The 24,572-nt window shown below is 37.9% G+C and overlaps 1 protein-coding gene across 1 annotated transcript in view; it reads right to left on the bottom strand.

The window, feature by feature from the left end:
• Positions 1–3,307: 3,307 nt before the first annotated feature.
• SLC16A10 (solute carrier family 16 member 10) overlaps positions 3,308–24,572 on the bottom strand; it is a 62,342-nt gene continuing 41,077 nt past the window's right edge. The window contains exons 4-6 of the mRNA XM_033056623.1: positions 8,973–9,116; positions 7,342–7,570; positions 3,308–6,162 (exon numbers count right to left, since the gene is read on the bottom strand). Of these exons, the coding sequence (XP_032912514.1) occupies positions 5,927–6,162; positions 7,342–7,570; positions 8,973–9,116 (609 nt within the window). The 3' untranslated portion in view covers positions 3,308–5,926. The remainder of the gene's footprint in view (positions 6,163–7,341; positions 7,571–8,972; positions 9,117–24,572) is intronic.

The following is a 24,572-nucleotide window of genomic DNA, read 5'->3' on the forward strand; positions in this document are numbered from 1 at the left end:
GGCAATTCCAGATAAAATAATTTCAGCTATGAGATAGGAGTTGTCACACACAAATCAAACCACATTTCTAGATGTTACTGTTTTGCCTTGCGGCTTCCTGAAAAAGGTACAGCAGGATTTGAAATACCTTCCCCACGCTACTCCTCACTGTTGCTTTACACACTTGCAAAGAAGCTTTGCACATCGAGCGTGTACAAATGGCAACAGCACCGAGCCACTTAGAAAGGTTCTGAGCATCTTCTTCAAATTTTCATTTGAACTACAGGCAGTCTAGAGAATAACCCCAGGTGAAAATGGAATATTTCACCCATATAATCAGACATATTTATTAACAAAAATAAACATTTGGCCCTACTACAAAGGAAAAGTGAATTAATTTCTGGGACTTACTGAAGCTGTCACTGAATGTAGCAGCGTGGAACTGGATGGTGATTGTGCTGCCGCTCCTAGAGTGTCTTCTGAGAAAGCTGCTCAGGCAGTCACTGAAACCACACTGCTACACACCACAAATAGGTCAGCAAAGAAAGATGAGAAGGGTCCCAGTATAGAGTTCCAGCGAGGTTTATTGCAAAGTCACAGTGAAGGAGCCCAGGGACAAAGGACCCAAATCAAGGCAGTGTCCCGGGTTAAGTGTGGGGTCAAAGGCAATGGTCTGAGGGCACGGAGGAACTCCAAGGACAGGGCAAAGGGCAGTAACCTATAGGGAACTATAGAGTTATGTTGACTACAGATTGATACAAAGCTGAAGAGCACCATGGGGGAAGCCTTTTTATCTCACTTCAAGTAGTGAGGCATTCTCAAAGCCTGTGCCAGACTCTTCCACGGCATTACCCTAAGAATCCCCGTGATAGGCTCAGGGAAGTTCACAAATGAGGAAACAATTCATGCTTCATGAATTACCAAGGTAAGTCAAAGGGAAATTGGTAGCAGGCCAGTAAATGATTAAAGGTCCCACTGAATTACACTGGCAGTTCATGAAGCAAAGTCAGAATTCTTTTAAAACACCACTCAAGCTTATTTTACCAGTTTCCCTCCCTCAGTTTTCCTTCTGCCTTTTGTGAATGCAACTGCTTCTGCAAGTTTGATTTTAAGCCCCAGAATGGAAAACAGAGATTAATTTTTCAGAAACAAGTACCTCAGTAGCTTAGATTTTTTAATCATTAGTCTTAAAATAGGTTTTCAGCGAAATCAGAATTAAATGGGTTGCAGCATATATTAATGTAGGAGCATCAAATGCAATGGGGACATTTCAGTCAGACCGCAGTGTCAAAAGCTGTAAAGACTTTTATGCAAAAGTCTGCACACTAGATTCAGTAATTATCAAAATACAACAAAATTACATTTCAAAATGACAAGTTTTACATAAGAATAAGACTAAAAATGATGCATACAGTAACAAATGGGGCACTTAAGAACTACCATCTTTATTCTGAATAATTTGAGACTGATCACAGTTACTTTAGCACCACAAAAAACATTAAACATTCATTTCTTACCCTTCTAACAAAGCAGAACTTGAAAGACTGGAGTTAAGGCTAGCAAAACATGTACCCTTTAATATCAAAAACAACAAACAAAATATGATGTCTACAAAGATACTTAAACATGTCAGTGTTGTCAATATTAGCAAACATTTTAGTATAAAATCACTCTAATCTTAGCATATGCACCTCCAAAACATTACAGCTGTTGACACAAGATATATATAGACTAGAAGGCATACTGCACATATGCCAAAGTTTACATGATCAGAAACTCACTGGCTGGCTGGAACTCTGCTGGTGCTGTGCTTGTCAACAGGGAGCACACAACAAAAGGAATCACTTTTTCCTCAGCCATCTCTCACACTTCAGAGCTACACCTCCTCTAGCGAGATCCAGAATGGTTGTGCACACCTTGGTCAAAATATATTGTATTTATAGATACACACTCTTAATAGCAGAGGGTCCTTTCTGACGTCTGTAACACTTCCAGCTCTCCAAGGAGGAATCTGGGCCCCAGACCAAGCATTGCCTCTGCTCCCTGCAGGGAACTGCCCCGTGCCAGCACAGGGAGAGAGAACCAGACCAGTAAGGATGACCTGAAGAACTGTAGCACTGAATCCCAACCTGACACAGACCCTTTGGGGCTGCAAGGAAGCACCTCCTGTCCCTTTGGCATGTACTGCCCAAGGCAAGGAACTGAGCTTCTTTTATCACAATGGCAGCTACAGCATCTTTGACTCGTGGGGGCAATTTTCAGGGACAATAAATTGCCACTGGAAATAAAATTAGAAAAATAATTTAAATGCTAATGCTGAACAAAGACCAGGATGCAAGAAATTGTAACTATGTTATAATTTGAAGTCTGGCTTTGAGACTTGTACAGGTCTTCAAAAGTAGCCAGGACAAATCCAACAATACTTTATTAGATACACAGTGGATCCTGTTGCATAGCTGAGATGTAATTAAGAACCCAGAGGGTTTCCATTATTTCAGACTCTTTGCTGAACAGTTTTCTTAAGACTAAAAGGATCTCATACCTATTGAAAAAGTATAAAACCTTGCTCAAAATTAGTATTGGTTTCAAGATCTGGTGTATTAAACAAGAGCATCATAAAGGATTGAAAATTTTACACTGCCATTTTAAGTGAATCTCTTTCTACTCATTTTCTTCTGAAGATTTACCCTGAGAACATCAGATCTAAAAAATTATTACTTTGCTTATAGGATACAAGAATAATGTCTATGGAAAGTACTCTATGAACTGTTCTCAAGAGAGGGATACAACAGAGCAACTTAAGGGTTGTCTTGAATTAAGTTACTATTTTAATTGTAGAATCTACCCCCAATAAGATTAAGGCTGTCATGATTTAGGTCATCAAAATAGGATTTCATCAGGTTTCCCATCCTACGAACAGGTTTTCACACCTAAAGATAAATTACTACAAAATCTTATTTGCATTTATTCAGTTAAAATAAAACTGAATATTAAGTCCTTTTCTCCACTTCTACAAGATTAGATTTTTTTTAAAAATAAATTTACTAAATAGTTGCTATTAGCGTAGGGTTTCTCATATTTTAGTTTGGGGTTTTTTAAAAATAGAGTAATCTAATCTCATTTTTAAAACCTCTGGGCATACAGGATCTAGTATTTCTCTCAATAAGTTTCTCAGTGGTTGGTCAGCCTCAGCACAAACAATCTGAGCTTGTTTTTCATCTTACCTAGCTTTAGGACACAAACATATTATGCTTTCGTCCAGAAAAGAGCATTTTCTACTGGACATTTCCCCCACAGATACAAGCTAACAGACAAGATGCTAATAGACTTCTTGAAGAGTAATTTATTTTATCTTCTCTGAAAAGCCTTTCCAATTTTAACATTGTTGCAAAACAAGCACTGCATGAGAAATGGGTTTGTTATTCCAACACCATCACACAAGCAGTTTCGTCCCCCCTAAATTCTGCTTCCCTCTCATCCAACATCCCACTCACTAGCTGATTTTACCATAGGAATCACTCCTAAACAATTAGTCACTGTACCCTTCTCATGGAGGTCCTGTTTCTTGCAGTTTTTGGTTTGTTGGTTTGGGGATTTTTATAAGTTTTATGCAAATATTAGAGTTTGGATTTTTTTTAACAGCATGGCAATAATTAATCCACACTGTTGATATATTATGTCCATGTCATCTATAAATCTTTACAAATCTTTATTTTACATACTCTCCCAGATAATTTAGAGATGCAGAGCAGCAAGCTGGCCATAATTACACCAAGATACCTGGTCACAATAATTTCAAATTGCATCAGTGATTTAAAAAGCAGCAGCTTTGTTTTTGGTACAAAACTCAGGGCTAAAAGCACATGAAATGCAAGATCTATGATGAATGCTAATTTTTCATAACAGAAAAACAGGAAACAAAAGTCTTTTACCAATACTCAGCCAACAACACCTTCTGCGTTGTTTGAATTAAAAATAATACTGAATATCACATTCTACAGAAACACTCCAGACAAGAGCAGCATTGGCTGTCAGCATCACTTTTGTAATGAAGGCAGTAATTTTAATTAACACTACTATGCATAATCTAAGGACATTTTTAGAAGTATTTACAATGTGCCAAAGCACAAGTCCCAGTGAACCTGAAGGGACCTCTGTGTTCCAGATTGGCTTCACCTCCGCTCTCCCAAATCCAAGTCCCTCCACATATGTCTCTAAAATTTTAATATTAAATTATTTTAGACCTCACTCATGCAAAGTCGGGATTGAAATTCTGCAACACAAAAAAAGCCTGAGCTTTGGTCTACAATAATTAGAATGCTTTGCATGATTATGTTTAAAGAATTTCTGTCAGTTGCTAAATGTAAACATTAAATGCAATAGTATTGCTGTTTTATATGGGTTTTCTGAGGAATTTACTACAACACTGGAAAAAGAAGAATGAAAATAGAAAAGATAATAAAGGCTATAATTTTTTAAAAAATTAACAGTGTGCCTCCATGGTTTATGTAAAGAACAGTTACTAATTTAGAAAAGCACTTAAATACTCATTTCGTCCAGATCACGTTTAGTTTACTCTGCTATAACTGCTTTAAATGAGACAACAAAAATTATTGGTATTGAATGGACCTGAAATAAAGAATGATTAAGTATTCCAGTGATTGCTGAACCATATCCACAGATAAGCAATGTGCTTAGAAGTGTTTTATGATCAACTGAAAAGCAGTGTTTCCATCTCAAAGTATTATGCTTTTAAACATTTTTCAGAAAAAGAGGTTACTTGCTTGAAAATCAGTGTATAATAGCTAAGAATACATAAGTAATGGAGCCATTTGTTTAGGATGGTAAGCAAGAAATAGGACATGAAAAGACATTTCTTTATATTTGAATAAAATATGGAGCCATGTAATCTACAGGCAATTGAGCACAGCTATAAAGATGTGTAATAAACCTGCATGTTCACTTAGTGCAAAAATCTTTCATTGCCAAATGTTGTTTTAATAGCTTGTGTATTTTTCCGCATTAAAAACAACTTGGTATTGCACTTAGAATGTATCCTTTAAAGCTGTCTTAGTTTTATGAACAAGAACAACAACAAAATATCCTAACAAGTACAACAGAATACTTTGAAATTTAGTCTAATTCACAATACTGCTCCAAAGAATCAGTCAGTACAGTTTCAAAACTATCCACTACTCTGAGGTTTGGCTGAAAAAGATTTATACATGTACATCTTAAGGGTATTGCCTTCACCAAAAAATAATAATAATAAAAAAATCTATTATTCAGCAGCTTAACTTCTGAATGCATTTGCACTTGCAGCTTGGTTTGCACATATTCAAAACCTGAGCCCATCACCAATGCCATCCTTAACGTTCTTTGGGCTACTGTGAAAGGTGAATGCAAACACAATTGAGTGTTTCAACAGTTATATAATAATTTAGCTTTCTAATGAAACAATCATTTCAGCAAAAGGATGCGTATTTGTGTTCATGTTAGAGAATTATAAAAGACTGTAAACAGCATGATAAACTTCAAAAACACAGATCAGTCATAAGAGCGACTACATTATCCAGTATAAACACTCAGGGGTGTGCCTGCCGAGGATGGATCATAGACATCATTGAAAAATAACAGGTCAGTGAAGGTCAGCTTTCACATTTCCAGAAATCAGTCTTGATGGATTAGAAAAATATTCTCTTCACACACAGAATCACTACGCACGTACACACTAAAGTTACAAAACATCAAATACCTTGAAAATGTGGCTTGAAATCAAATTCAAAGACTTGTCAAAAAAGTTCAATGGTATAAAAGATTCTTGTAGCAGTTTTGCAATTTGAGCAATAGTTCAAGACTTCAGCATCATATAATATCTTCAGCCAAAAAGTAGAAATCTAGTTTCAGTAAGAGGAGGTCAGGATGGTACAGGGAAAAGAAAAAGGCATCAAAAGCCAGAATCCAGTTCTTTGACTGGCTTTTCTGTGGTGTCTGACACCAAAGTGCTTTCATGTTCCAGCATTTTCTCAGTAGTTTCTCCATCAACAGGTTTTGCTCTCTCTTTCAACTTCTGTCGTTCGTGGACCCAGGGAATTAAACACAAAATAGCTCCTCCAATGAGGGGAGGGACTCCAGCCAGGTAAAACGCCACATCGTAGTTGCCAAGCTTATCCCGCAGCAAACCTGGAAAGGCAGAAAGTTACAACTCAAATAGAGGGGCCTCAGGAATCTACAAAAAACAGGTCATGGCTTTGGGTTCAGAAACCCAAGAGCTGGCACAAATAATAACTGCTAGAAGCTGACAACCTGATGGCCAAACAGAGGTGTACATGGAGGTAGAAAGTATTTTAGAGTTGACTTGGAGCAGTAATGAAGAGCTCAGTATGTCACCCCTCAACCAATTAAAAATTGCCTAATTACCATCCACTAAAAACATGCGCCATCTTTCCTTTTTGAGAGTTGCTCATGTGAGTTTCTCCAGCATCTGTATCTTGTCATAACCTAGAGAAATTCTCCCTCCTTTTGGTAACAGTTACCTCTGATCAATATGCCCATCCTTCTAATTCTAGATATACTCCGTATATTGCATCTCTCATGGCCTCTTATAAAAAAGTGTGTTTTCCAATAATTCACTCTAATTGCTCTCTCCAAATTCCTCTCATTAGTAAAATTCTATTTAAGTACTAATAGCTGTGAGAGTAGGAAGCAGATCAGGAAGCACCAAGTCTGTGCTGTTACAGCATTAAAATTTTGTCCTTTATAATGCTGCATAGTTCAATTACATCTTATGAAGTACCTTTCAGTGGCACTCACCAAACCTCAGGATAAAATTACCACTAAAAGTCATCAGTGGTTAGGAATACAGCTTTAGGTATTTCTACCTCCCAAGAACTTTCAAGTTTTCGTCTTCAAAACCTGTACTTTGTCTCCCATCAAAGGATGAATAAAGCCAGCACTCCTATTTAAAGTGACTGGAGCCTTTATCCTCACAATGGTTTTAATATGAGCAAATTTTGGAATCCAGTTAATTTTCAGATTTTAATTTCGAGGTCCTCTGTAACACAAGCAACCAATAGGCTGTCACTTGCACAAAATGGAAACTGTCAGGTCCTAAATCCAACTGGAAATCTCTCTTTTGAAGAATGTTTTACACCTGCATAACAATGAAAAAGACTGAGCAAAGTTGGAAGAGTGCAGTAAATTAATAACCCATGAGCAGCAGGTGAATTTCCTGTATCTTAAGCACAAAGAGAAAACTTCTAATACCAAAGCTCTGCATGTGAAGAAGGAATGGAAAAGATGGCCAAAAAGTCATGCAAAAACAGAAACACATTTACAGCTACAAACCCTGCCTACACTCACCTGCAATGGGTGGACCAACTGTCATAGGCACTGACATGAGTCCAAGTAGAAATCCAATGGCCTGGGAGACATCCTGAGCACCAACGAGCTCAAAGGCAATAGGAGCCATAATGCAAATGAAGCACCCATCAAACAGGCCCATGAAGAGACAGACAGCAACGAGAGCTCCAAAGACATGGCACCGTGGGATCATCATAGACATCAGCCCGATAAAAAAGAATGAGGCCACCTAAATATGAGCAAAGAAAAAATATAAAATCGCATTGCATAAAATTTGCAGATTGTAAGGGACCAAATGAACCTCCTTGTATTTGCACTGAATCTGCCTGCCTGTATCCACTTTAAAATAATCAGTCTCCATGGATTACCACCATCAGAAGTTACATACTAAGATAAAACAAACACATAACTCATGACAGGCAAAGCAATTCCACTCCCCATTTCGCAAGCTTTGAAAATGCAATTGTAAATCCACTATCCTACAGTGATTGTGTAAGGTCATTTCTCATGCACTAATATTTTTTGAGAAATAAGTCACAGAAATATTAGAAGTTTATAATAGCTGGAATACTGCAATTAGATTCCTCACTATTGTAAGCAAAAATATCAGTATTATGAGTGGTTATTTCAGAGTGCTTATATTGAACAGAAGTGAAAATATGACATTTTTCCATTAAAAGTATCCTGATGTACTTCTGTAGTCATGTATACTTACAAAGATTTTCTAATATAATCTTAGATTATTTATTTTAGATTAAAGAAATAAAGCTGTCTTTCAGCAAAATGAAGCAGAATTAAAAAGAAAATTGAAGCAGTAACAGTTTTGCCTGTGCACCACCCATATGTAAGGCCTGGAAAACCAATGTTCCACCTAACTGCAATAAAGCATCAAGGAATCTAAATTATCCATGGCAACAAATACTTCAGCAGAATGGTAATTCTTTCCTAAAAATTTTTGATTTCCATACTGCAGTGCAGACAATCCCCACTAGATGCCTCCCTTGCTATTCATTTTAAGAGAGACCAAAAGTCCCACACTAACACCGCTAGTTTCTTTTTTTAAAAAATCGTTTATAAGTGTGGAGGGAAAGAAGTAAATATTCTCCTTTATCTCCAAGCTTCAGCATTTCTGGAAGCCAAAATTCCTTTTTCAAGATCTCCTCAACTAGGCACCTCGTGTTTTGCCATGGCCATACCCCTGTGCACTATGCACAGAACATATTTGACACCAAAATAGTGCCTGCCAAAGATCAAGAGATCCAAAATCCTTAGTAGAAAAACACGGCTTAAAGTTTTTCCCTATCTGGAGAAAACCATTATGAAATCATAATCTAGAGAATCCCCAAAGGTCATCATTCACATGCTAATGAACAGTAATTTCTTTCATTCACAGCTGAAAACAACCAGCAGGAAATACATTTTCATAGCACTAAAAACAAAAATCAGAGATTCATAAACTTTGCACCAAAGGCTCCTAGTATCAAAACCCATAAACTGAGTTTCCTAGAGTTTTGAAACTTCTCAAATTTGAATCTCCAGTCAGTTAATTCTGCTTACTTATTAATAGTACCCAAAACTAAATCCTTCAGTATCCACAATTCGAAAGAAATATAGAAACAATAAAGGCATACCTGTAAATATATTTTTTTTGCACCAGGAATGTAATCTGCAACTCTGCCAAAGACCAATCTGCCAACTCCTGAAGTAATGCCCAGACATAGCAGAAGCACTTCTTCTGGCACGCTGTCACCAAATCTCTCTTTTACATGATTCATCTGTTTAAAAAGAGAAAATAAATTTGCTTTAGAGTTAAAAGATAGACCTTGGAAAACTTGAGTCAAATAGAAGCAATCTGCCAATTTCAGACTTACAAACTCAGCTACAAATGGTCATCTGAGTTACTCTGCTTTTACAGATTTTAAAATCCAGTATTTAGTGCAACACAATAAAAACAATCTGAAATGTGTTGTTGCTTTATCCACCACTAATGGACTTAATTCAGGAAAACAAGAAGGCTCTGTGTAATACCAACGAAACAAAACAAAAAGATAACTTAAAACACATTCTCTCCAACCGCTCTTAATTTACTAGTGATAGGTTCAAAGTAACACAGAAGCCACACGGACTGCCAAACTTGCAGCATAGGTAAGGGCAGGAACAAGAAGCAGAGAGCTGGAGAGCAGACCTTGCAAACAGGAGAAGCCCTCAGGAACATTTCATCCCAAAATCCATTATGTCCAGGGGCAAGGAGGACAAGGGACAAACCAGCTGCAGTGCCAAACACAACAGCAAGCACTTCCAAGAGAGGGTGCAGCTATGCCAGCACTGGACAGGGCAGACTGGAAGAATGATTTATCAGCCACTTCAGCCTGAAGAACTAAAGTAACTGATGGATGGTCCTGACAGCAGACCAGCCACCACAACAGCATGAACTACTAGTGTCAGTAACTCCAGTATTTCAAGTCATGGGGAAAAAAAAAAGATTTTATATATATATATATATATATATATATAAATATATATATATATATATATATATATATATATATATATATATGTATGTATATATATATAATTTCTTATATTCTCTCTTCTTCCACAATGTTTTTTTTTGTGGTTTTTGCTGTCATTTTTGGGGAGTTTGGGTTTTTTAATCATCCCCAAAGACCAGAAAATTACCCACAAGAGATTTTTTGCACTTTTGCTTTTTGGAACGCACTTGGCAATACCAAATATGCCAAAATGAGCACTGGAAGACGTAGAAATCACTTGCACAGTCCTGAAATCTCTGTCTTCGTAAGTAGTTCTGAACAAGAAAAGCAAAACAAGTAAAATCAAGTGAAAGTTCAGAGATACGAAAGAGCAAACAGAAGAAACTGATTTTAAGTAAAGATGTAGTAAGAACATTTGAGGGACAAGTTAACCACAGGCTGGTATCACTTCAAACTAGAAAACTCTTAGTTTCTTATCTATAAAATTTTAAAAGTTCCATTCTAGCAAATGCTTCTAGAGGAAAATGGTCTCAATTCTTTCCTGGTCAGAATGTTACTATACAAGCAGAGCCATTTTTTCCAACAAGAAAATAGAACCTAATGAGTAAGAGCAATTTTCTTAAGTGTGAAATCTGTTGAGGTTTTTTTGCATGTCACAGAAAGTCTATTAAATCTAATCTTAATTTGTCCAATATAACTGATTTTGTAAGAAAGAAAAAAAAAAAAAGGTGGGGGGGGGAGTTTATTCTAGTTTTAAAGAAAACTTCTAACTTAAATTTAACACAGGTGCTTGCTCTTTCTGTTTTTTCCTTTGCTTTGTAAGACACATTTGGGAACAGAATCTGATGAAGTTTTTCATCTGAAATGACACTTAAACATAAAAGATAAGCTCTTCTACTTACTTCCTTTCTGCCAAAGGTGAGAAAAGGAAAAGCTGACAGTTTTCCCACCCCTACCTTTATGTGCCTGTCAACACCTGCTGGCCCAGCTGGCGAGAGAAGCCAAGGTGTTCTTTGAAATTTTTGCCACCTGTTCCACTTCCAGGTTTCTGCAGCCTCTGGCTTGTTTAATTAGGAGGCCTGATCTATCCACTCCCTGGAGGCTTTTCAAGAGGCAAGATAAAGTTCTATATCTAGATAACTATTAACCCTGCACCTGCAACTGAGTAACTGGATTCCTCAGAGCAGCACAGGGGGTGAAATGCTGCCACTCTGCGATCAAGGAGAGAAAATAGTGATTCAATTAACTCCTTAAGCAATAAAGTAACAAATACTCATCCCAAAAATCTAAATTAAACTTTGGTTTGGGTGTTTTTTTGTTGGGTTTGGTTTTTTTGTTGTTGTTGTTTGGTTGGTTTTTGCTTCCACTACTCTTAAGCAGACCATAACCCTAAAGAAAGCTTCCAACTAGGTATATGGTGAAATTTTTTTGCTCAGGAAGGCAGTGGCATAGGCTGTCCAGAGAGCTTGTTCAGTCTCCTTCCTGAAGGTTTTCAGGACCAAGTGAACAAAGCCCTGAGCAATCTGCCCTGATCTCTCCAAGCTGATGCTCAGATCCTAAACAGCACATTCAATCTTCAGTGACACAGTCACTAAGTAAGCTGTAAGCAGCAGCAGTATTAACTGTCTGAAAATACAGTGATTCAGGACTAATTCAGTACTGTAACTCTAGGTTAAATATATTCATGAAGTAGCTCAACCAAGATTCAGATTTCCACAGCTTTTTAGCTGTTAGAATACTCAAAAATCCCATGATGAGCAATTGCTTGTGAGCAATCTCAGGCACTAACACTCTCCTCACTGCAGAACTATACAGAATTATACAACCCTTCAGGCATTGTATACAGCAGTCAAGTGGGGACCCAGCAACACAAAGACAAAAGCATTTCAATATGTGTTGTGCCTGTTCTTAGTAATGTAGCTGCTTCTTCAGCCTGGGCTGTGTGCATGCTGAATTACAGGTCTGATTTTTCCAAATGTAGAAAAGACCTGGTTAACTCGGGTAAAATAACAGTCTAGAGTAGCACGGATTCTTAATTTTTTAAAAAGATAATTTTTCCAGATAAAGATATATAGACAGTCAAGGCCAGAACTGAATGCATCCCGGGCATCAGCATTCTCCTTTATACTTGTACTCTCTTATATCAGGGTGACACACACCGATCTTGTTGTCCAAATTCTCATTACTATTAGAATGAGACTAGAAGAAATATCAGCCATTTGGTAGTGGCTGGAATGCTTTCTAATATGCAGTTTTGGTTGACCTGTCTCCAATCAACCAAGACCCAGGTTTTGCTAAGACCTTCCCTTCACTGCACACAAATTTCAGCTCCATTCACACAGTCAATCAAAGACATAAATCTGAGCAAAGCTGTAGATCCTCTTTTTTAAAACAACAAAGAACTTGAATCTGAAACAAGTGGTTATGAACTAGTAAGAAATAATTCAAACACTTTCTTCCCACATAAACTCCATTTTGGGGATTCCAAATCAAGCAAAGGTTTAGTAGGTTAAATACAGTAGTCTCGGACCAAAAAAATACACAGATATATATATGTGTGTGTATATATATATATATGTTGGCCAACAGCAACATATAACCTAGGAAACTCTGAGCACATGAGAAGAAAACCACCATTTTCTTCAATTACTGATGCACATCCTGCTGACTGATACTTTCACTGAAAACAAGCACAAGGATAAAAGGAAATGCTTAGAAAGCACTTCTGGTACTAGAAATGTTATTAACTGCTCCAATTAACTGCTCCAAGGAAAGAACTGAGGGGGTGTAGAAGCCTAGAAGATAAGGGGGCTTACGTGCATGTCTCAAACACTGATAGCCAGATAGCTGTGGAGCCAACCAAAGATTGTTGGCAATAACAGCCAAGGATTGTTGGCAATACGATACTGTGAAAAAGAACAGTGTGTGGCTGGAGAAGGGGGCCATGCAAAGGTAGGGCAGCACTTTTGCAGGACAAATGTCTTTGTTTTGGCTCCTGGAGATAAAAACAGTGCAAGCACAGGAATGAGGTTAAGAAGCTAGTATGGATTGTAGGGTGGAATCAGGAAAAAAGAGCCCTGAAACCCTCCAACCCACTTCCAGGAAAGTCTACAAGAACAGACTATGCATAACTTTCTCACTTTCTATGCAATTTAGTTATCTCCAGGGCAGAGAGAAGCAGCCCCAACAAGTCCAAGTGGCACCCCGGCCATCCCATCAGCTGGATCAAGACTGTAGCCAGGACTCTTTCTTAGCAGTCAATTGTCTGCATGATTGGAAGTTTCAGAAAGTGCTAAAAAGCAGAGCATAAAGTAACTCTGGATAAGTTACTGTTTATTCTCCAACGTATGAACTCACCACAAAAATGGAGGGTAAGGAGAGTGAGAAACAGAAAAATAAACCTGTTTGCCAGTGAGCTTCATGATACTGGGCACCAGGAAGATCATTTAAGGCAAACGCATTTCTAGTCCGGACTTTACCAGAGAAACTTTTACTGGTGAGAAAAAACCAGCAAAATGAACCAACAACTCCCACACTTCTGCAGAAAAGTTGAAATTCATTTTAAGAGACAGAAATAGCATTACTAATACCTAACCTGGATCAATTTTTAAGGGAGTGCCAATATCCTGAAATAATTTCTACGAAATATTGCTATAGCTAAGTGTCTTTACATGACAAGTATGCATATACACATCTTCAAATAATTCCTGCTTACACACTTCCCCAGCAGTGGTAATACCTCTTGATCTCTTGTCAGTTTAAACTATGTAAAGACAAAGGAAAAAATTAAATAAACAAAGTGATTCATTACATGCCAACAAAAATTTTCTCTTACTCTGTTTAATCTTCTTTACTCAGTGGAATAATTCCTGCATCATGAAGATTCAGAACAATCTGTATTTCTTAAGTAAAACTGATCATAACAGTTAACAGATTAACTGTTAAGCATATTTAACATAAAAACCCTGAGCATTAAAAATTAAACAGTTAAAATAATTTTGAGGGGTTTTTTTAATAGCTAGTCCTGAAGCCATATAATAATAATAATAATTTCCAAATCTCAGAGCTGCTAGCATTATCTTAAAGACATAGGAAGGAAATCAGTGGTTTGGTGTGGTTTGGGCAGCAGCAGCAAGACAGATAAGGCACACACACATCTTTGGAAGCTCACATTGTGAGCTTCACTGACTGAGCACAAGGATGCAGAATAAAGTCTGGGATCCACAAGAAGTGACGTGTTATGGACACAAGGGATGAGAGTTAAATTGCTGGATAAAACTTACTCTTTTAAAACATTTTTTTAAATTATTCCGATTTGTGACTTCAATCCTTATTTTACAGTCTCAATTCTAGCTGTTTCTTGTGGACTAAAGCTGTTTTCAGGGCCTATTTTACTCTCAAAAACTCAACTATGTCCAAAATCAGCTACTATCAGGACATCCTAGAGAGTTACAGGCCAGTCACATTAATCTGAATATCCAGAATAACAGCAGAACTATTGTTAAACATTTAACAGGTAACATCACAAACTAAGGACCAACACAGATTTGTGGGAAAAAAATAGAAAACAAACAAATAATTCTAATTTCTCTCTATTACATGGTAGGTAGCAAACCTTGCCTATAGAGGGAAGGGCAGAGGTAACAAATCTTGACTTTTTCCAGCATTTAGGAATTCTCTCAAACGTAATTCTTATGAGCCAGTTTAGAATACACATCTAATACAAGAATAATAAAATAGATAAATTCAGGATATGACATGACCTTTACATACTGTTCAGTATGGCCTCAGCTGATTTTTTTTAATGTCCTGTTTTCTTCATTACTCATTATTACATGAACCATGTGTACAGAATCCAAAAGAAAGACCTTGCAAAAATATGATAAGTGCGACTTATGAATAAAGATTACAGTAATTTCACGAATACAAGCCGCAGCAATTTGACAAAAATTTTGGTGGAAACCCGGAAGTGCGGCTAATAGTCGGGGGCGGCTAATATGTGAATAATTTTCTGACATTTACAATCCCAGACGTGCCAGCCAGGGCGCCGAGCCAAGCACCTGCCAGTAAAAGCCGGCATTCCGTGATTGTTACGGTGTTACTGTGTTGCCCTGGCTCCCTGCAGGCAGCACGGGGGGCGGGGAGAGAGGCGGGAGAGCTCTCTTTCCTCCTCTGCCACAGCCAGGGGAGGACGGGGGGGGGGGGCGCGCCGCCATTGCCGCAGCTCCGGGAGCCCCGCGCAGCCATTGCCGCGGCTCGGGGAGGAGGCGGGGTGCTTTGTCCGCGCCCGCCGCCGGCACCACGGGCGCGGGAAAGCTCTGTCCCCGCCCGCCGCCGCTGCCGTAGGAGCAGGGGAAGCTCCGTCCCTGCCTGCCGCCGTGGGGCAGCGCCGACCCGGGGTGACCGAGCCCAGTGGCAGCGGCGGCCGGCCCCGAGCTGCAGCACCGTGCTGGACCACCTGGCCCCGTCAGCGGCCCCTAGCGGGCCGAGCCTGCACAGCCTTAGCTCAGCCAGTAAACCCCGCCCTCCCGCAGTTCTGTTACTAATTGCACGCGGGTCCTTGCTGCGAACGACAGAGCGGCTTATATTCGGGTGCGGCTTATTTATGGACAAAAACCGAAATATTTGCCAGCACCCAGAGATACGGCTTATACTCAGTGCGGCTTGTATTCGTGAATTTACTGTATTTTTTAAACAATCACTTAAAAAGGTCCTACGCCAAAGTAAGGTGGCACTCAAAAAAAAAAAAAAAAAAACAACAAAAAACAAACAAACAAACCAAACAAAAAAAAAAAACTTGAGTACATTGGATAAAGTACCAGCATACCTCCAAGCCTTATTTTCTATGATTCCCAAAGTGATTTGTTGGATGTCCTAGGATAGTCACAGATATATGTGATATATGTAACACTTACTGAGTGTTACAACTCAAAAACTCCTCATTTAGCTCTAGCTTGGTAAAACTCTGCTGCATATTTGATTAAGAGGAAACCTATGACTGAAGGAATCAATTTTCCAACATTACCATATATTACACTTGTAAAAACATAAGGAATTCTTTTCAAACCCTTGTGGCATTTACTAACATAATAAAATGCTATTGGTTTACAATTTATATAATTAAAACTGAGCACATTATATGATATGCTACATTTTATGGAATATCAAAGGATTAGGATATCCTGCACAAATACTATACAGTGCTACTGTTGCGTCCTAAGAGAGGTTGACATCCTTGCTCAACAACAGCATCTGTGCTACTTATGTCACATCTCTCAAAACCAGACTCCTTCTACCACAGGACCTAGGCAAGTAAAATCTAAACAGATTCTCAAACCTGTATTCAACCACCACAGAATCCCCAGGGCATCCACAGCACTTCAGTACTAGAGATCTACTTGTGGGCATGGTCATAATCCCACCCAGTTGTCACAAACCTGGGTGAAGCACTTGACTCATTCCACTGGGGAACAGAAGAAAGCTCTCAACTATTTCAATTCTTCAAGACAGGCCTAAATGCACTGCCAAGTACCTAACAGGTCAGGGCCTTGAGAAATTGAATCAAGCAGTCAAATTTTCATTTAAATCTTAAGGAAAGAAAACAATGATAGTCTCTTCTTCTTATACAGAGATACAGTCCTTATTCAGGATACAGACATATATGTTCCCTTTTTTCCCCCTGCCTGGAGCAATCCAAAACCACTTCTCCCTTTTCTAGGAGTTATTCCACTCAGCAGTAATGAAAAACTTAACTTGATAATCAGAAAATAATCTGAACAACAGCTCAGAATTCGGCAATTACTACCATAAAACAGAAAGAGCTAGGTTCTGAGATCTCAACAGAAGATTCAGAACATACGGTGAGATATTCACAAGTCTGAATAGACTTAAAAAGCAAAGAGGTTTTCCATACAGCTGGTCCTGGAGCAGAAACTGGACACAAAAGGCGGTCTGTATATGAGTGAAAGAATTTGGCAATCAGTGTTTGTTACTCTGTATTAGGACAGCAGGGCAAAACCAGCTGTGATCTCAGGCTTCCAGGCACGTGAAGAGTTTGAAGAGCTCAGTTCGAGTCAAGATGTTTCAAGTGTCCAAAGACAGGATTTTGAGTTTACCATTAAAATAGCATAAAAACTTTAAAAAAAAAAAAAAAAGGCTAACACTTTGCAATTTACTCTAACTTTGAACTATACTTTCCATCTGCTGTCAGAACAGTTTTACTATGCCAGAGTACATGAAATAGTGTGCTGTTAGAGACAGATACAAAGGCAATCACAATGAAACTCAGACCTTTCAACCTGGCAGTATTGCACAGACCTGAGGAATATCTTGCTCTTATCCTTCAGGGTCACCACACAGTTTGCACCTGAGCATACCTACTACCTAATTTTCTTTTTTAAATTTAATTAACTTCTAAAAAAGCCCCCAGAAAACCTATGTTTTATTCTTTTTTGTTTCTGTTCTTTCTGTACCTATAGTACTTATTAGTCTTCAGTACTTATTTGAAAAACATATCTAAAATTTGCTTTCAATAGCAATTACAAGTATTAAGTAGGAAATAATTTATTTCATTTCCCACCACCCCCATCAATGCCCAAAGTGGATGATCTAACCAAGAATAAATACCTCCAGGTCGACATTAAGGAATACTAGAAAAGAAATGGGTTCGCAGGATAATGACAGAAATGGGAAAATAGAAGTGGGATAAAGGGGGAAAATTTCACTAACCTGGGCAGTCAAACTGCAGCAGATGTTGAGATCTGAAGGGAGATAAATGCAAAGATTAGAAAAGCAAGTAAAGTATGGGGAGCCACTGAAGATTCTGGGTCTAAGAGATACCTGCTTCATAATTACATCAGACCTTAACAAAACCCGTGTCTTGTTAGTCTTCCATTGGAGAAAGAAATATGATAGATTAAGTGGATGAGAAAGGTAATAGTGCTAAAACTGACAGCTATACCTAGTTTTAGCTCTTTTAGAATACTACAGACACATAGTTACAGTTAGTAGTGGACATAATTTAAAAATACTTTCCTACCATTACAAGACAAACAGCAGATTCTGGGAAATAAAAAATGTGGTAGACTGAAGAAGTTTCTTGAACAGCAGCCCATAAAAGCAAGTGAATGGAGTGATGGAGGCTGTTTTTTCCCAGTTTGAATTAAAAAAAAAAACAAAACAGACGCACCCATTGGATATTCAGCATTACTTCACACAACATTCTAAAAGTAGCAAATTTATGACATAACACAGGTGGTTCACAAAACAGATAGTACTTACCTTACAAGAACTGATGTGTTATTGCCTTACAAGATGCGTTGTGTGTGCACTTTACTGTGGATATGCAGACTTGGTACATTAAAATTAAGAGATTTTTGGTTACTAGAGTCCTTAGAGTACATATCAGACTCTTTACCACGCTCTGCCCTCAGACACAGAGGAAAATATTTATCTCTGTGCTTCCATTTGTCTCCACTGTGGAATCCAGGGGCGTAAGAATTAAAAGGAGGAGAGAGGTGTAGGATTAGGACTCTACACACAATGCAAAACCTGAACAGCTTCACATATCACAAAGTAAATCCTTTCAATTACGGCTCCTTGGGCAAGTCTCCCACTGCAGAGAGCCACTGCCACTGTCTGTGGACAAGGGCAGAAGCTAAAACACTCATTTCTCAAATGAGGAGATGCAATTTAGAGATGTCACATTGAACCACACAAGATCAGTGTGCTTTCCTCTCAGGGGAGGCTTAAAGAGTTACAGAAATATTTGTAAGAAATGTAATGGATGATGATTAGGGTCTTGTTGGGCAGAACATCAAACACTGCAGCGAGATTCATCCTGACTATCATAGCTTACCCCAGTATGGCAGCCCAGATCTGCCTGAAAAATCTTAGGTGGTTTCTATACCCTCTTTATATTTTTCCAGTATAATTCTTCCTAATGACCCAAAGCTTTTGCCTGGGGAAGATTCAGTTTAAAAGTGGAAAATGTCAAATTTTCTTAATAGGCAGAATAGATATTTTGTCCTGAATAAGTTTCAGAAACTTCCAGAGTATATGGAAGTAAATACAGCTTTCAAATTACATAGCAAGAATTTCAGACAAGTTCGTCTGCAAGCTGTAACTACAGAGGATCTCACAAGAACTTGGCTCTTCATTTCTCCAAGCTGATTGCACAAGACAACAGTTTTTCTTGGCACATACTTTAGGGGACAAAGGTTCAAACACACTGAATTTGCACAGCAGAATCTGCTGTCTTATTAAGAAAAACAAAGCACATCACTGATAGAGAGTGAGAAATGGACAGAGACAAGTCAAAAGAGGTGGTTCAAAAAAACAGAGGTGAACTCCAAGTCATCCTCAAGGCTTAATTTTAAAAGGTACTCCAAAGTGATAAAGTAGTTGTAGAACAGTTAAATCACACAAAAGACACAACAGAGCAGAGCAGAAGGTGGGGGGAAGAATCAAATCTGGAAAAAAAGTCTGCATCAACTCTAATCCATACCAGCAAGTCCTCCCATTAATTACTATGTTTCTAAAGTGAAAAAGACTACTTATCTAAAGAGCAGGAACAAAATGGATACTCCAGCAAAAGACAGGAAGCACAGACCAGCAGAGAGCAGTATCTTTTTGTCCAAGGACAGACTACATGGGCATAGCACTAGACCCAACAATTTCTAAGTGACAAACACAAGATCTGGAGACAGACACAGCCACCCAGAGGACAGACTAATATTTATCCAAGTTGTCTGATTTTGTGATGTAGCCAAGAAAACGAGTTTGTTTATATGCATGAAAAAGTTCTTTTGACTAACATGTACTCTACAGCAACTCTAGCCAGCTTCATGACTCTCCCATGAATAAGATTGCTTGGAAGTATCTTGACTTTTCATTCTGAGATGTATTTTCTTTTCCAAGAATCTCAGAGCTGAGTCCAAGGTGATGTTTTGTTTCTCAGCAGAACTATCTACCTTCTTTTTCCCTGAGCATTAGGTCTGCAATCTCACTTCCCTGTTCTCTGGAGGTCCAGATGAGCCTATTCCTGGCATGTGCAGATTTCGGAGAAGCAATGAGGCATTGAATCTTCAGCATCTATCTATGGAGGACATGAAATCCAGTACTTATTTGGCTACCAAGACAGATTATCCTAAGAAAGTTGTTGGAAAAAATGGCCAAATACAAACCATTTTTTCATCCCTTAAACATGAAGCAAACAGAACACATACATTCCACACAGCTACAGCTAACCAAAAATCTCTACATACGTGAGTACGTACCCATTGTGGAATATGAACATGGATAAGCACCAAAAGGAAAAGCCAGGTTTACACAGTAAATTAAGAAATAGGCAGAAAAGCAAGGAGAGCAATACTGAAATATTTTCCCTGAGCTATTCTAAAGTTTTAAGAGGACAGTCAGTGCCACAGTAATGTTCACACTGCATATCAATTAATGGGTAGCTTTGTACACAAGCCTGCAACCATATTTAAACCATAAGCCTAGTTTTCAAATATATCTAGTCATTCTTTAGGAGTATTTTCCTCATAAAAAATATTTAAACTTAGAAAGGTAAACTTTATCAATACACATTTTTATTGCATTATCTACCATCCAGTTGCTTATTTTAAAAGTAGAACACATAACATGTGCATTTTTTAAAAACTACTTGGTTGTTAAATTCAGTTTTTCATCCTGCAAGATGTCAAATACTATAAATAAGACAGGACCTATCATTAGCAAGAGGCATTTAATAAAAGCAACTGCTAAATCAAACCATACTTGTAAACACCCCAAGAGAGATTACTACAGGACTGAAACACTGCACTGAAAGTATTAAGATATCAGTCCTAGCAGTATTTTGCTGAATATTGTTACATCAAAATAACAATACCAGGTCCCTTTTTGTAAGGGTGTCATAATTAATATTTTCCTAAATTCACACTGAAACCTGGTAACAACTTTAGTCACTGCTTAGAGAAGACCAGGGAGTGACCACATCCATTTTAAGCAGTATTTCTTTTCACCCTGCTAAATAAAGCACAAAAAGCAACCACATCTTTCAAGCTACCGAGCATGTGACCTTGTATCAAATTTTAACAGAAATGACCTAAGAAGCTCCTAAGTATTAAGGATGCATGATCCTGATTGAGTAAATATTTTTTAAGGGTAAGAGAGCAACACTAAGCCCTTAACATGAGACTGCTGAAAAACACAAGTTCCCTATTTACTATTGAAACAAGCACAGGACAAGTGGCACAGAGACTAGGTATGCTTTCTTTTCAATATATTTCATTTCCTTGTGAGATAGTCCTTACTAAAAACACTTGGAAAGAGCATTTTCCACTATCTCCACAGATTGCTGTTACGAATGCAGAAATTTAAACCAAAAGATTAAGCAAGGATTTTACTTGTCTGTCTGACTATTTTAGAGAGGCACCAAAAAAAAAAAATTCTCAATCACTAGTCTGGACTGGTTTTAAAATTGAGAGGAATACCATTTGATTTAGTCATCTTATGATCTATCAGTTTGTTCTTCAGCAATCTCAATTAATGCTGAAAGTATATAATAAACTTAAGTCAAAATTTATTTATAGTCTTTATCTCAACCAAATTCCCAAGTTACATGTAATGGAACACCTATTGATGGAATTTGACACCAATTAAACTGGGATAAGAAAAGCTCTCCCTTTTGGTTCTCGCCTGCAAGAGCCAAAAGGAATCTGATGCCTGATACCTACCAGTCAGGATTCATGTCAAGAGCTGGCAAGAGTTACCAGCTCCTATTTAGCATACCATATAATCAATTCGTTAGTGCATTTAATTTTAATTAGAGTTACTTAATGAGCAGGTTGTTTCTTCAGTTTTAACAGCTTCTACTCCACATAGAAAATACAGTGCAGAGAGTTAAATTGCAAAGACTTGGCTAATTCTGTTATTTCAAAGCCCAAGAAAGTTTTTAACTTTTTTTTTTTTTTTTTTTTTTTTTTTAATACAGGGTTTAATACAGGGGTCACAGCATGTATTCTCCTTTCCAACAGGCTTCAGAAAACACAAGAGGCATGAACAGAGACTGGGGATGGTACAGAAGCTCACAGAGACCCTTGGCTGGGACCTCAGGAGCTCCTGAGCAGTGCCAGGCTGGCAGAGTGGCTCCAGACTGACTCCAGCACACCCAGCCTGCAGCCCCCAGATGCCATGGGCCAAATGGTGACACACAAGGACCCCAACCCGTGGGGTCTGTGCCACCTGTGCTTCATCACAGGGTCAATAGCAGCCATCCTGGCAGAAGCTGTCTCTCCAGGTGGGAAAAACAGGACTTGGTGAGTACAAGTACCAGGTCAGAGGGCATGACTTTCCCTGTGTAAGTATTTTTTTCCTAGGGCACTTGTACCCAGCATCCCTGCCTAGCAGTCTGGCTGCTGTCAGCCTAACACTGGGAAAGATTCAAGAATTTTAACATAACAAAAGCTGTCACTTGTCTAAGGATCATATTCCTTCTCCAGTATTACTGCAGTTTTTAAAATACAATAAACAGTAACATAATAGTAACTTTTGATTTCAAAAGCTGAGGAAAGTAGTCTCTGGTTTGGTAGCTGCATCAGTGAAAAACCTTATTTTCTCTTATAGCCGTTGACTTTTTTGTAAGTGCATACTTCTATGTACTTCAGGAAGTACACAAAGTGTGGCTTTTTAATTAAAAGTAGACAAAACTAGGATAAAAAACATCCAGATATATCTACTTGAGCTGAAGTATCTGTGTTGAAGGGCACAATCCATGCTGTGCCTTTATAAACACTGATTTATTCACTTTCTCAAATACAGATCCACAGGGACTTTAAGTAAAATTGAATATTTAAATACAACTAAATTAAAATAAAAACTTGTGGGTTTCAGGGAGTGGTTTTGACAAGAGCTATTCAGTCTAAGTTTTACTAAGAGCTGAAGCTTCCCTTCTCAAAGGGGGCATACAAAGCATGTGTCTACTACTGAAAAATTTATGTTATAAACACTTAAGCATCATGGTTTCTCTGAAACTCTGAGCAAAAAGAGTATCTTCATATAATTTTGAGTTATAGAGTTATCAAACACTATATTAGAAACAGCCTCAATCAAATTGTTTTCCTATAGTAGAGATCTATTTTGTAAGCAGAATTTGTGCCAGTCTGATGGGGGGAAAGCACTCCACAGGAGTGAGCACCCTATAGAAAGAAAAAATCATATCACTATATTATTATATAGTATAGTATAAGGGGCTTTGTTCTCTACAAGCCAATTAGCTGTTTTAGTCTGATTTATAAACAGGAAGCAGTAATACAAGCATCTTCACAAAAAGTCACAAGCTTTTTGTTCAATAAATATATTTTAGAAGTTCTTTGTGCCTACTTGTGAAGCCTTATTCTTCAGTTCTTTGCAAGGATTAGGAATCTTTTATGACCTATCCAATAGCTTACTCTAGAACACTTGACTCCTACTCCTCTGAAGTTGGTTTTATTTTAAAGCATATCTACAAAGCTTATGGGAAAATAGCATAAGGTGTCATCTGGATTCACAGTCTTTTGAAACAGGCTAATTTGAAGTGTTATACAATAAGATCTATATGATTAAAAACTAAGCTAAGAACTAACTGTTAATAAAAGTCAGTTTACAGCTGCTCAAAAACACAATAGGCCCCACCATAAGGTAATTTTAAAAATAAGTATCTGATGCAGTCAGTAATCTAACCAATTACCAGAAAGCAGTGACAACCACTTGCTATATCACATAAAAAATGACTTCTAAGGTATTGAAGATTTTTTGACAGAAGTGAAGGTATTTATTATCATTAATCTCACTGTTCTATCATGGATGAATAATGAATATTAAAATGACCCTTCTGTTTTCACACTGAGTTCTACTAGCCCATGCTCTATCAAACACTCTTAACAGGAGGATGTGTAATGGTCTCAAACCAACATTCATTGGAGATTGTGGGCTTTTTCCCCACCCTTCCCTTTTAAGCCTTTTGGTTTGCACCACTTCAGTTTAGAGAGCATCACCAGGAAGCTGTCCAAGAATAACTCACCATTTAAGCAGTGCAATGTGTGCCAGCCAGCCTGATACAGATGCATGTATCTATATCATCAGTTGCACCTAAATTTCTTAATTTTGGAGTGTACTACAGAAAAAAAAATCTGCTAGGGAAACAACTCTAGTACATGTGCAGAAAATGGCTAATTGACATCTTGCCCATCACCAGAAGCTAAAGCTGCATCAGCTGCTGAATACAGCAGTAAAACACAGCTCATCAGGGAGGGACAGGGTAAGAGGAACAGTACTGCTGTACTAGTCAACTACAAGGCTGAAGTTTGAGAGACAGAAAAATCCAGGTACTTTGCTTTTAATAAAGCTGAGAAATTGTGAATACTATAGATCCTAAAAACTTGGACACACCTCAATACAAAGAAACAAAAATTACACTTCTAACATGTTTCCCATTATATTCCCTTTATACTTCCTCTAAAACACACAAATGTTTTTGGCAACATATGCAGCTGAGTAGCAAAATAAAGATTTCTCTTTGGAATAGCATAGAATATTTTTCAAATCTCTCTTTTCATGGTGAAAGTATTTTAAACCTTGTATTGAGGACAAAGACTTTAACCGGTTTAACTAATACTTCTGATTAAAGCACTCTTTTGATAAGACAACATCCAAATTAATTTTGTGTTTCTCCCCAGCACAACTTGCAGTTTAAATCTG

The sequence above is a fragment of the Catharus ustulatus genome, chromosome 3 (genome assembly GCF_009819885.2).
Source record: "Catharus ustulatus isolate bCatUst1 chromosome 3, bCatUst1.pri.v2, whole genome shotgun sequence".
Taxonomy (NCBI): Eukaryota; Metazoa; Chordata; class Aves; order Passeriformes; family Turdidae; genus Catharus; species Catharus ustulatus.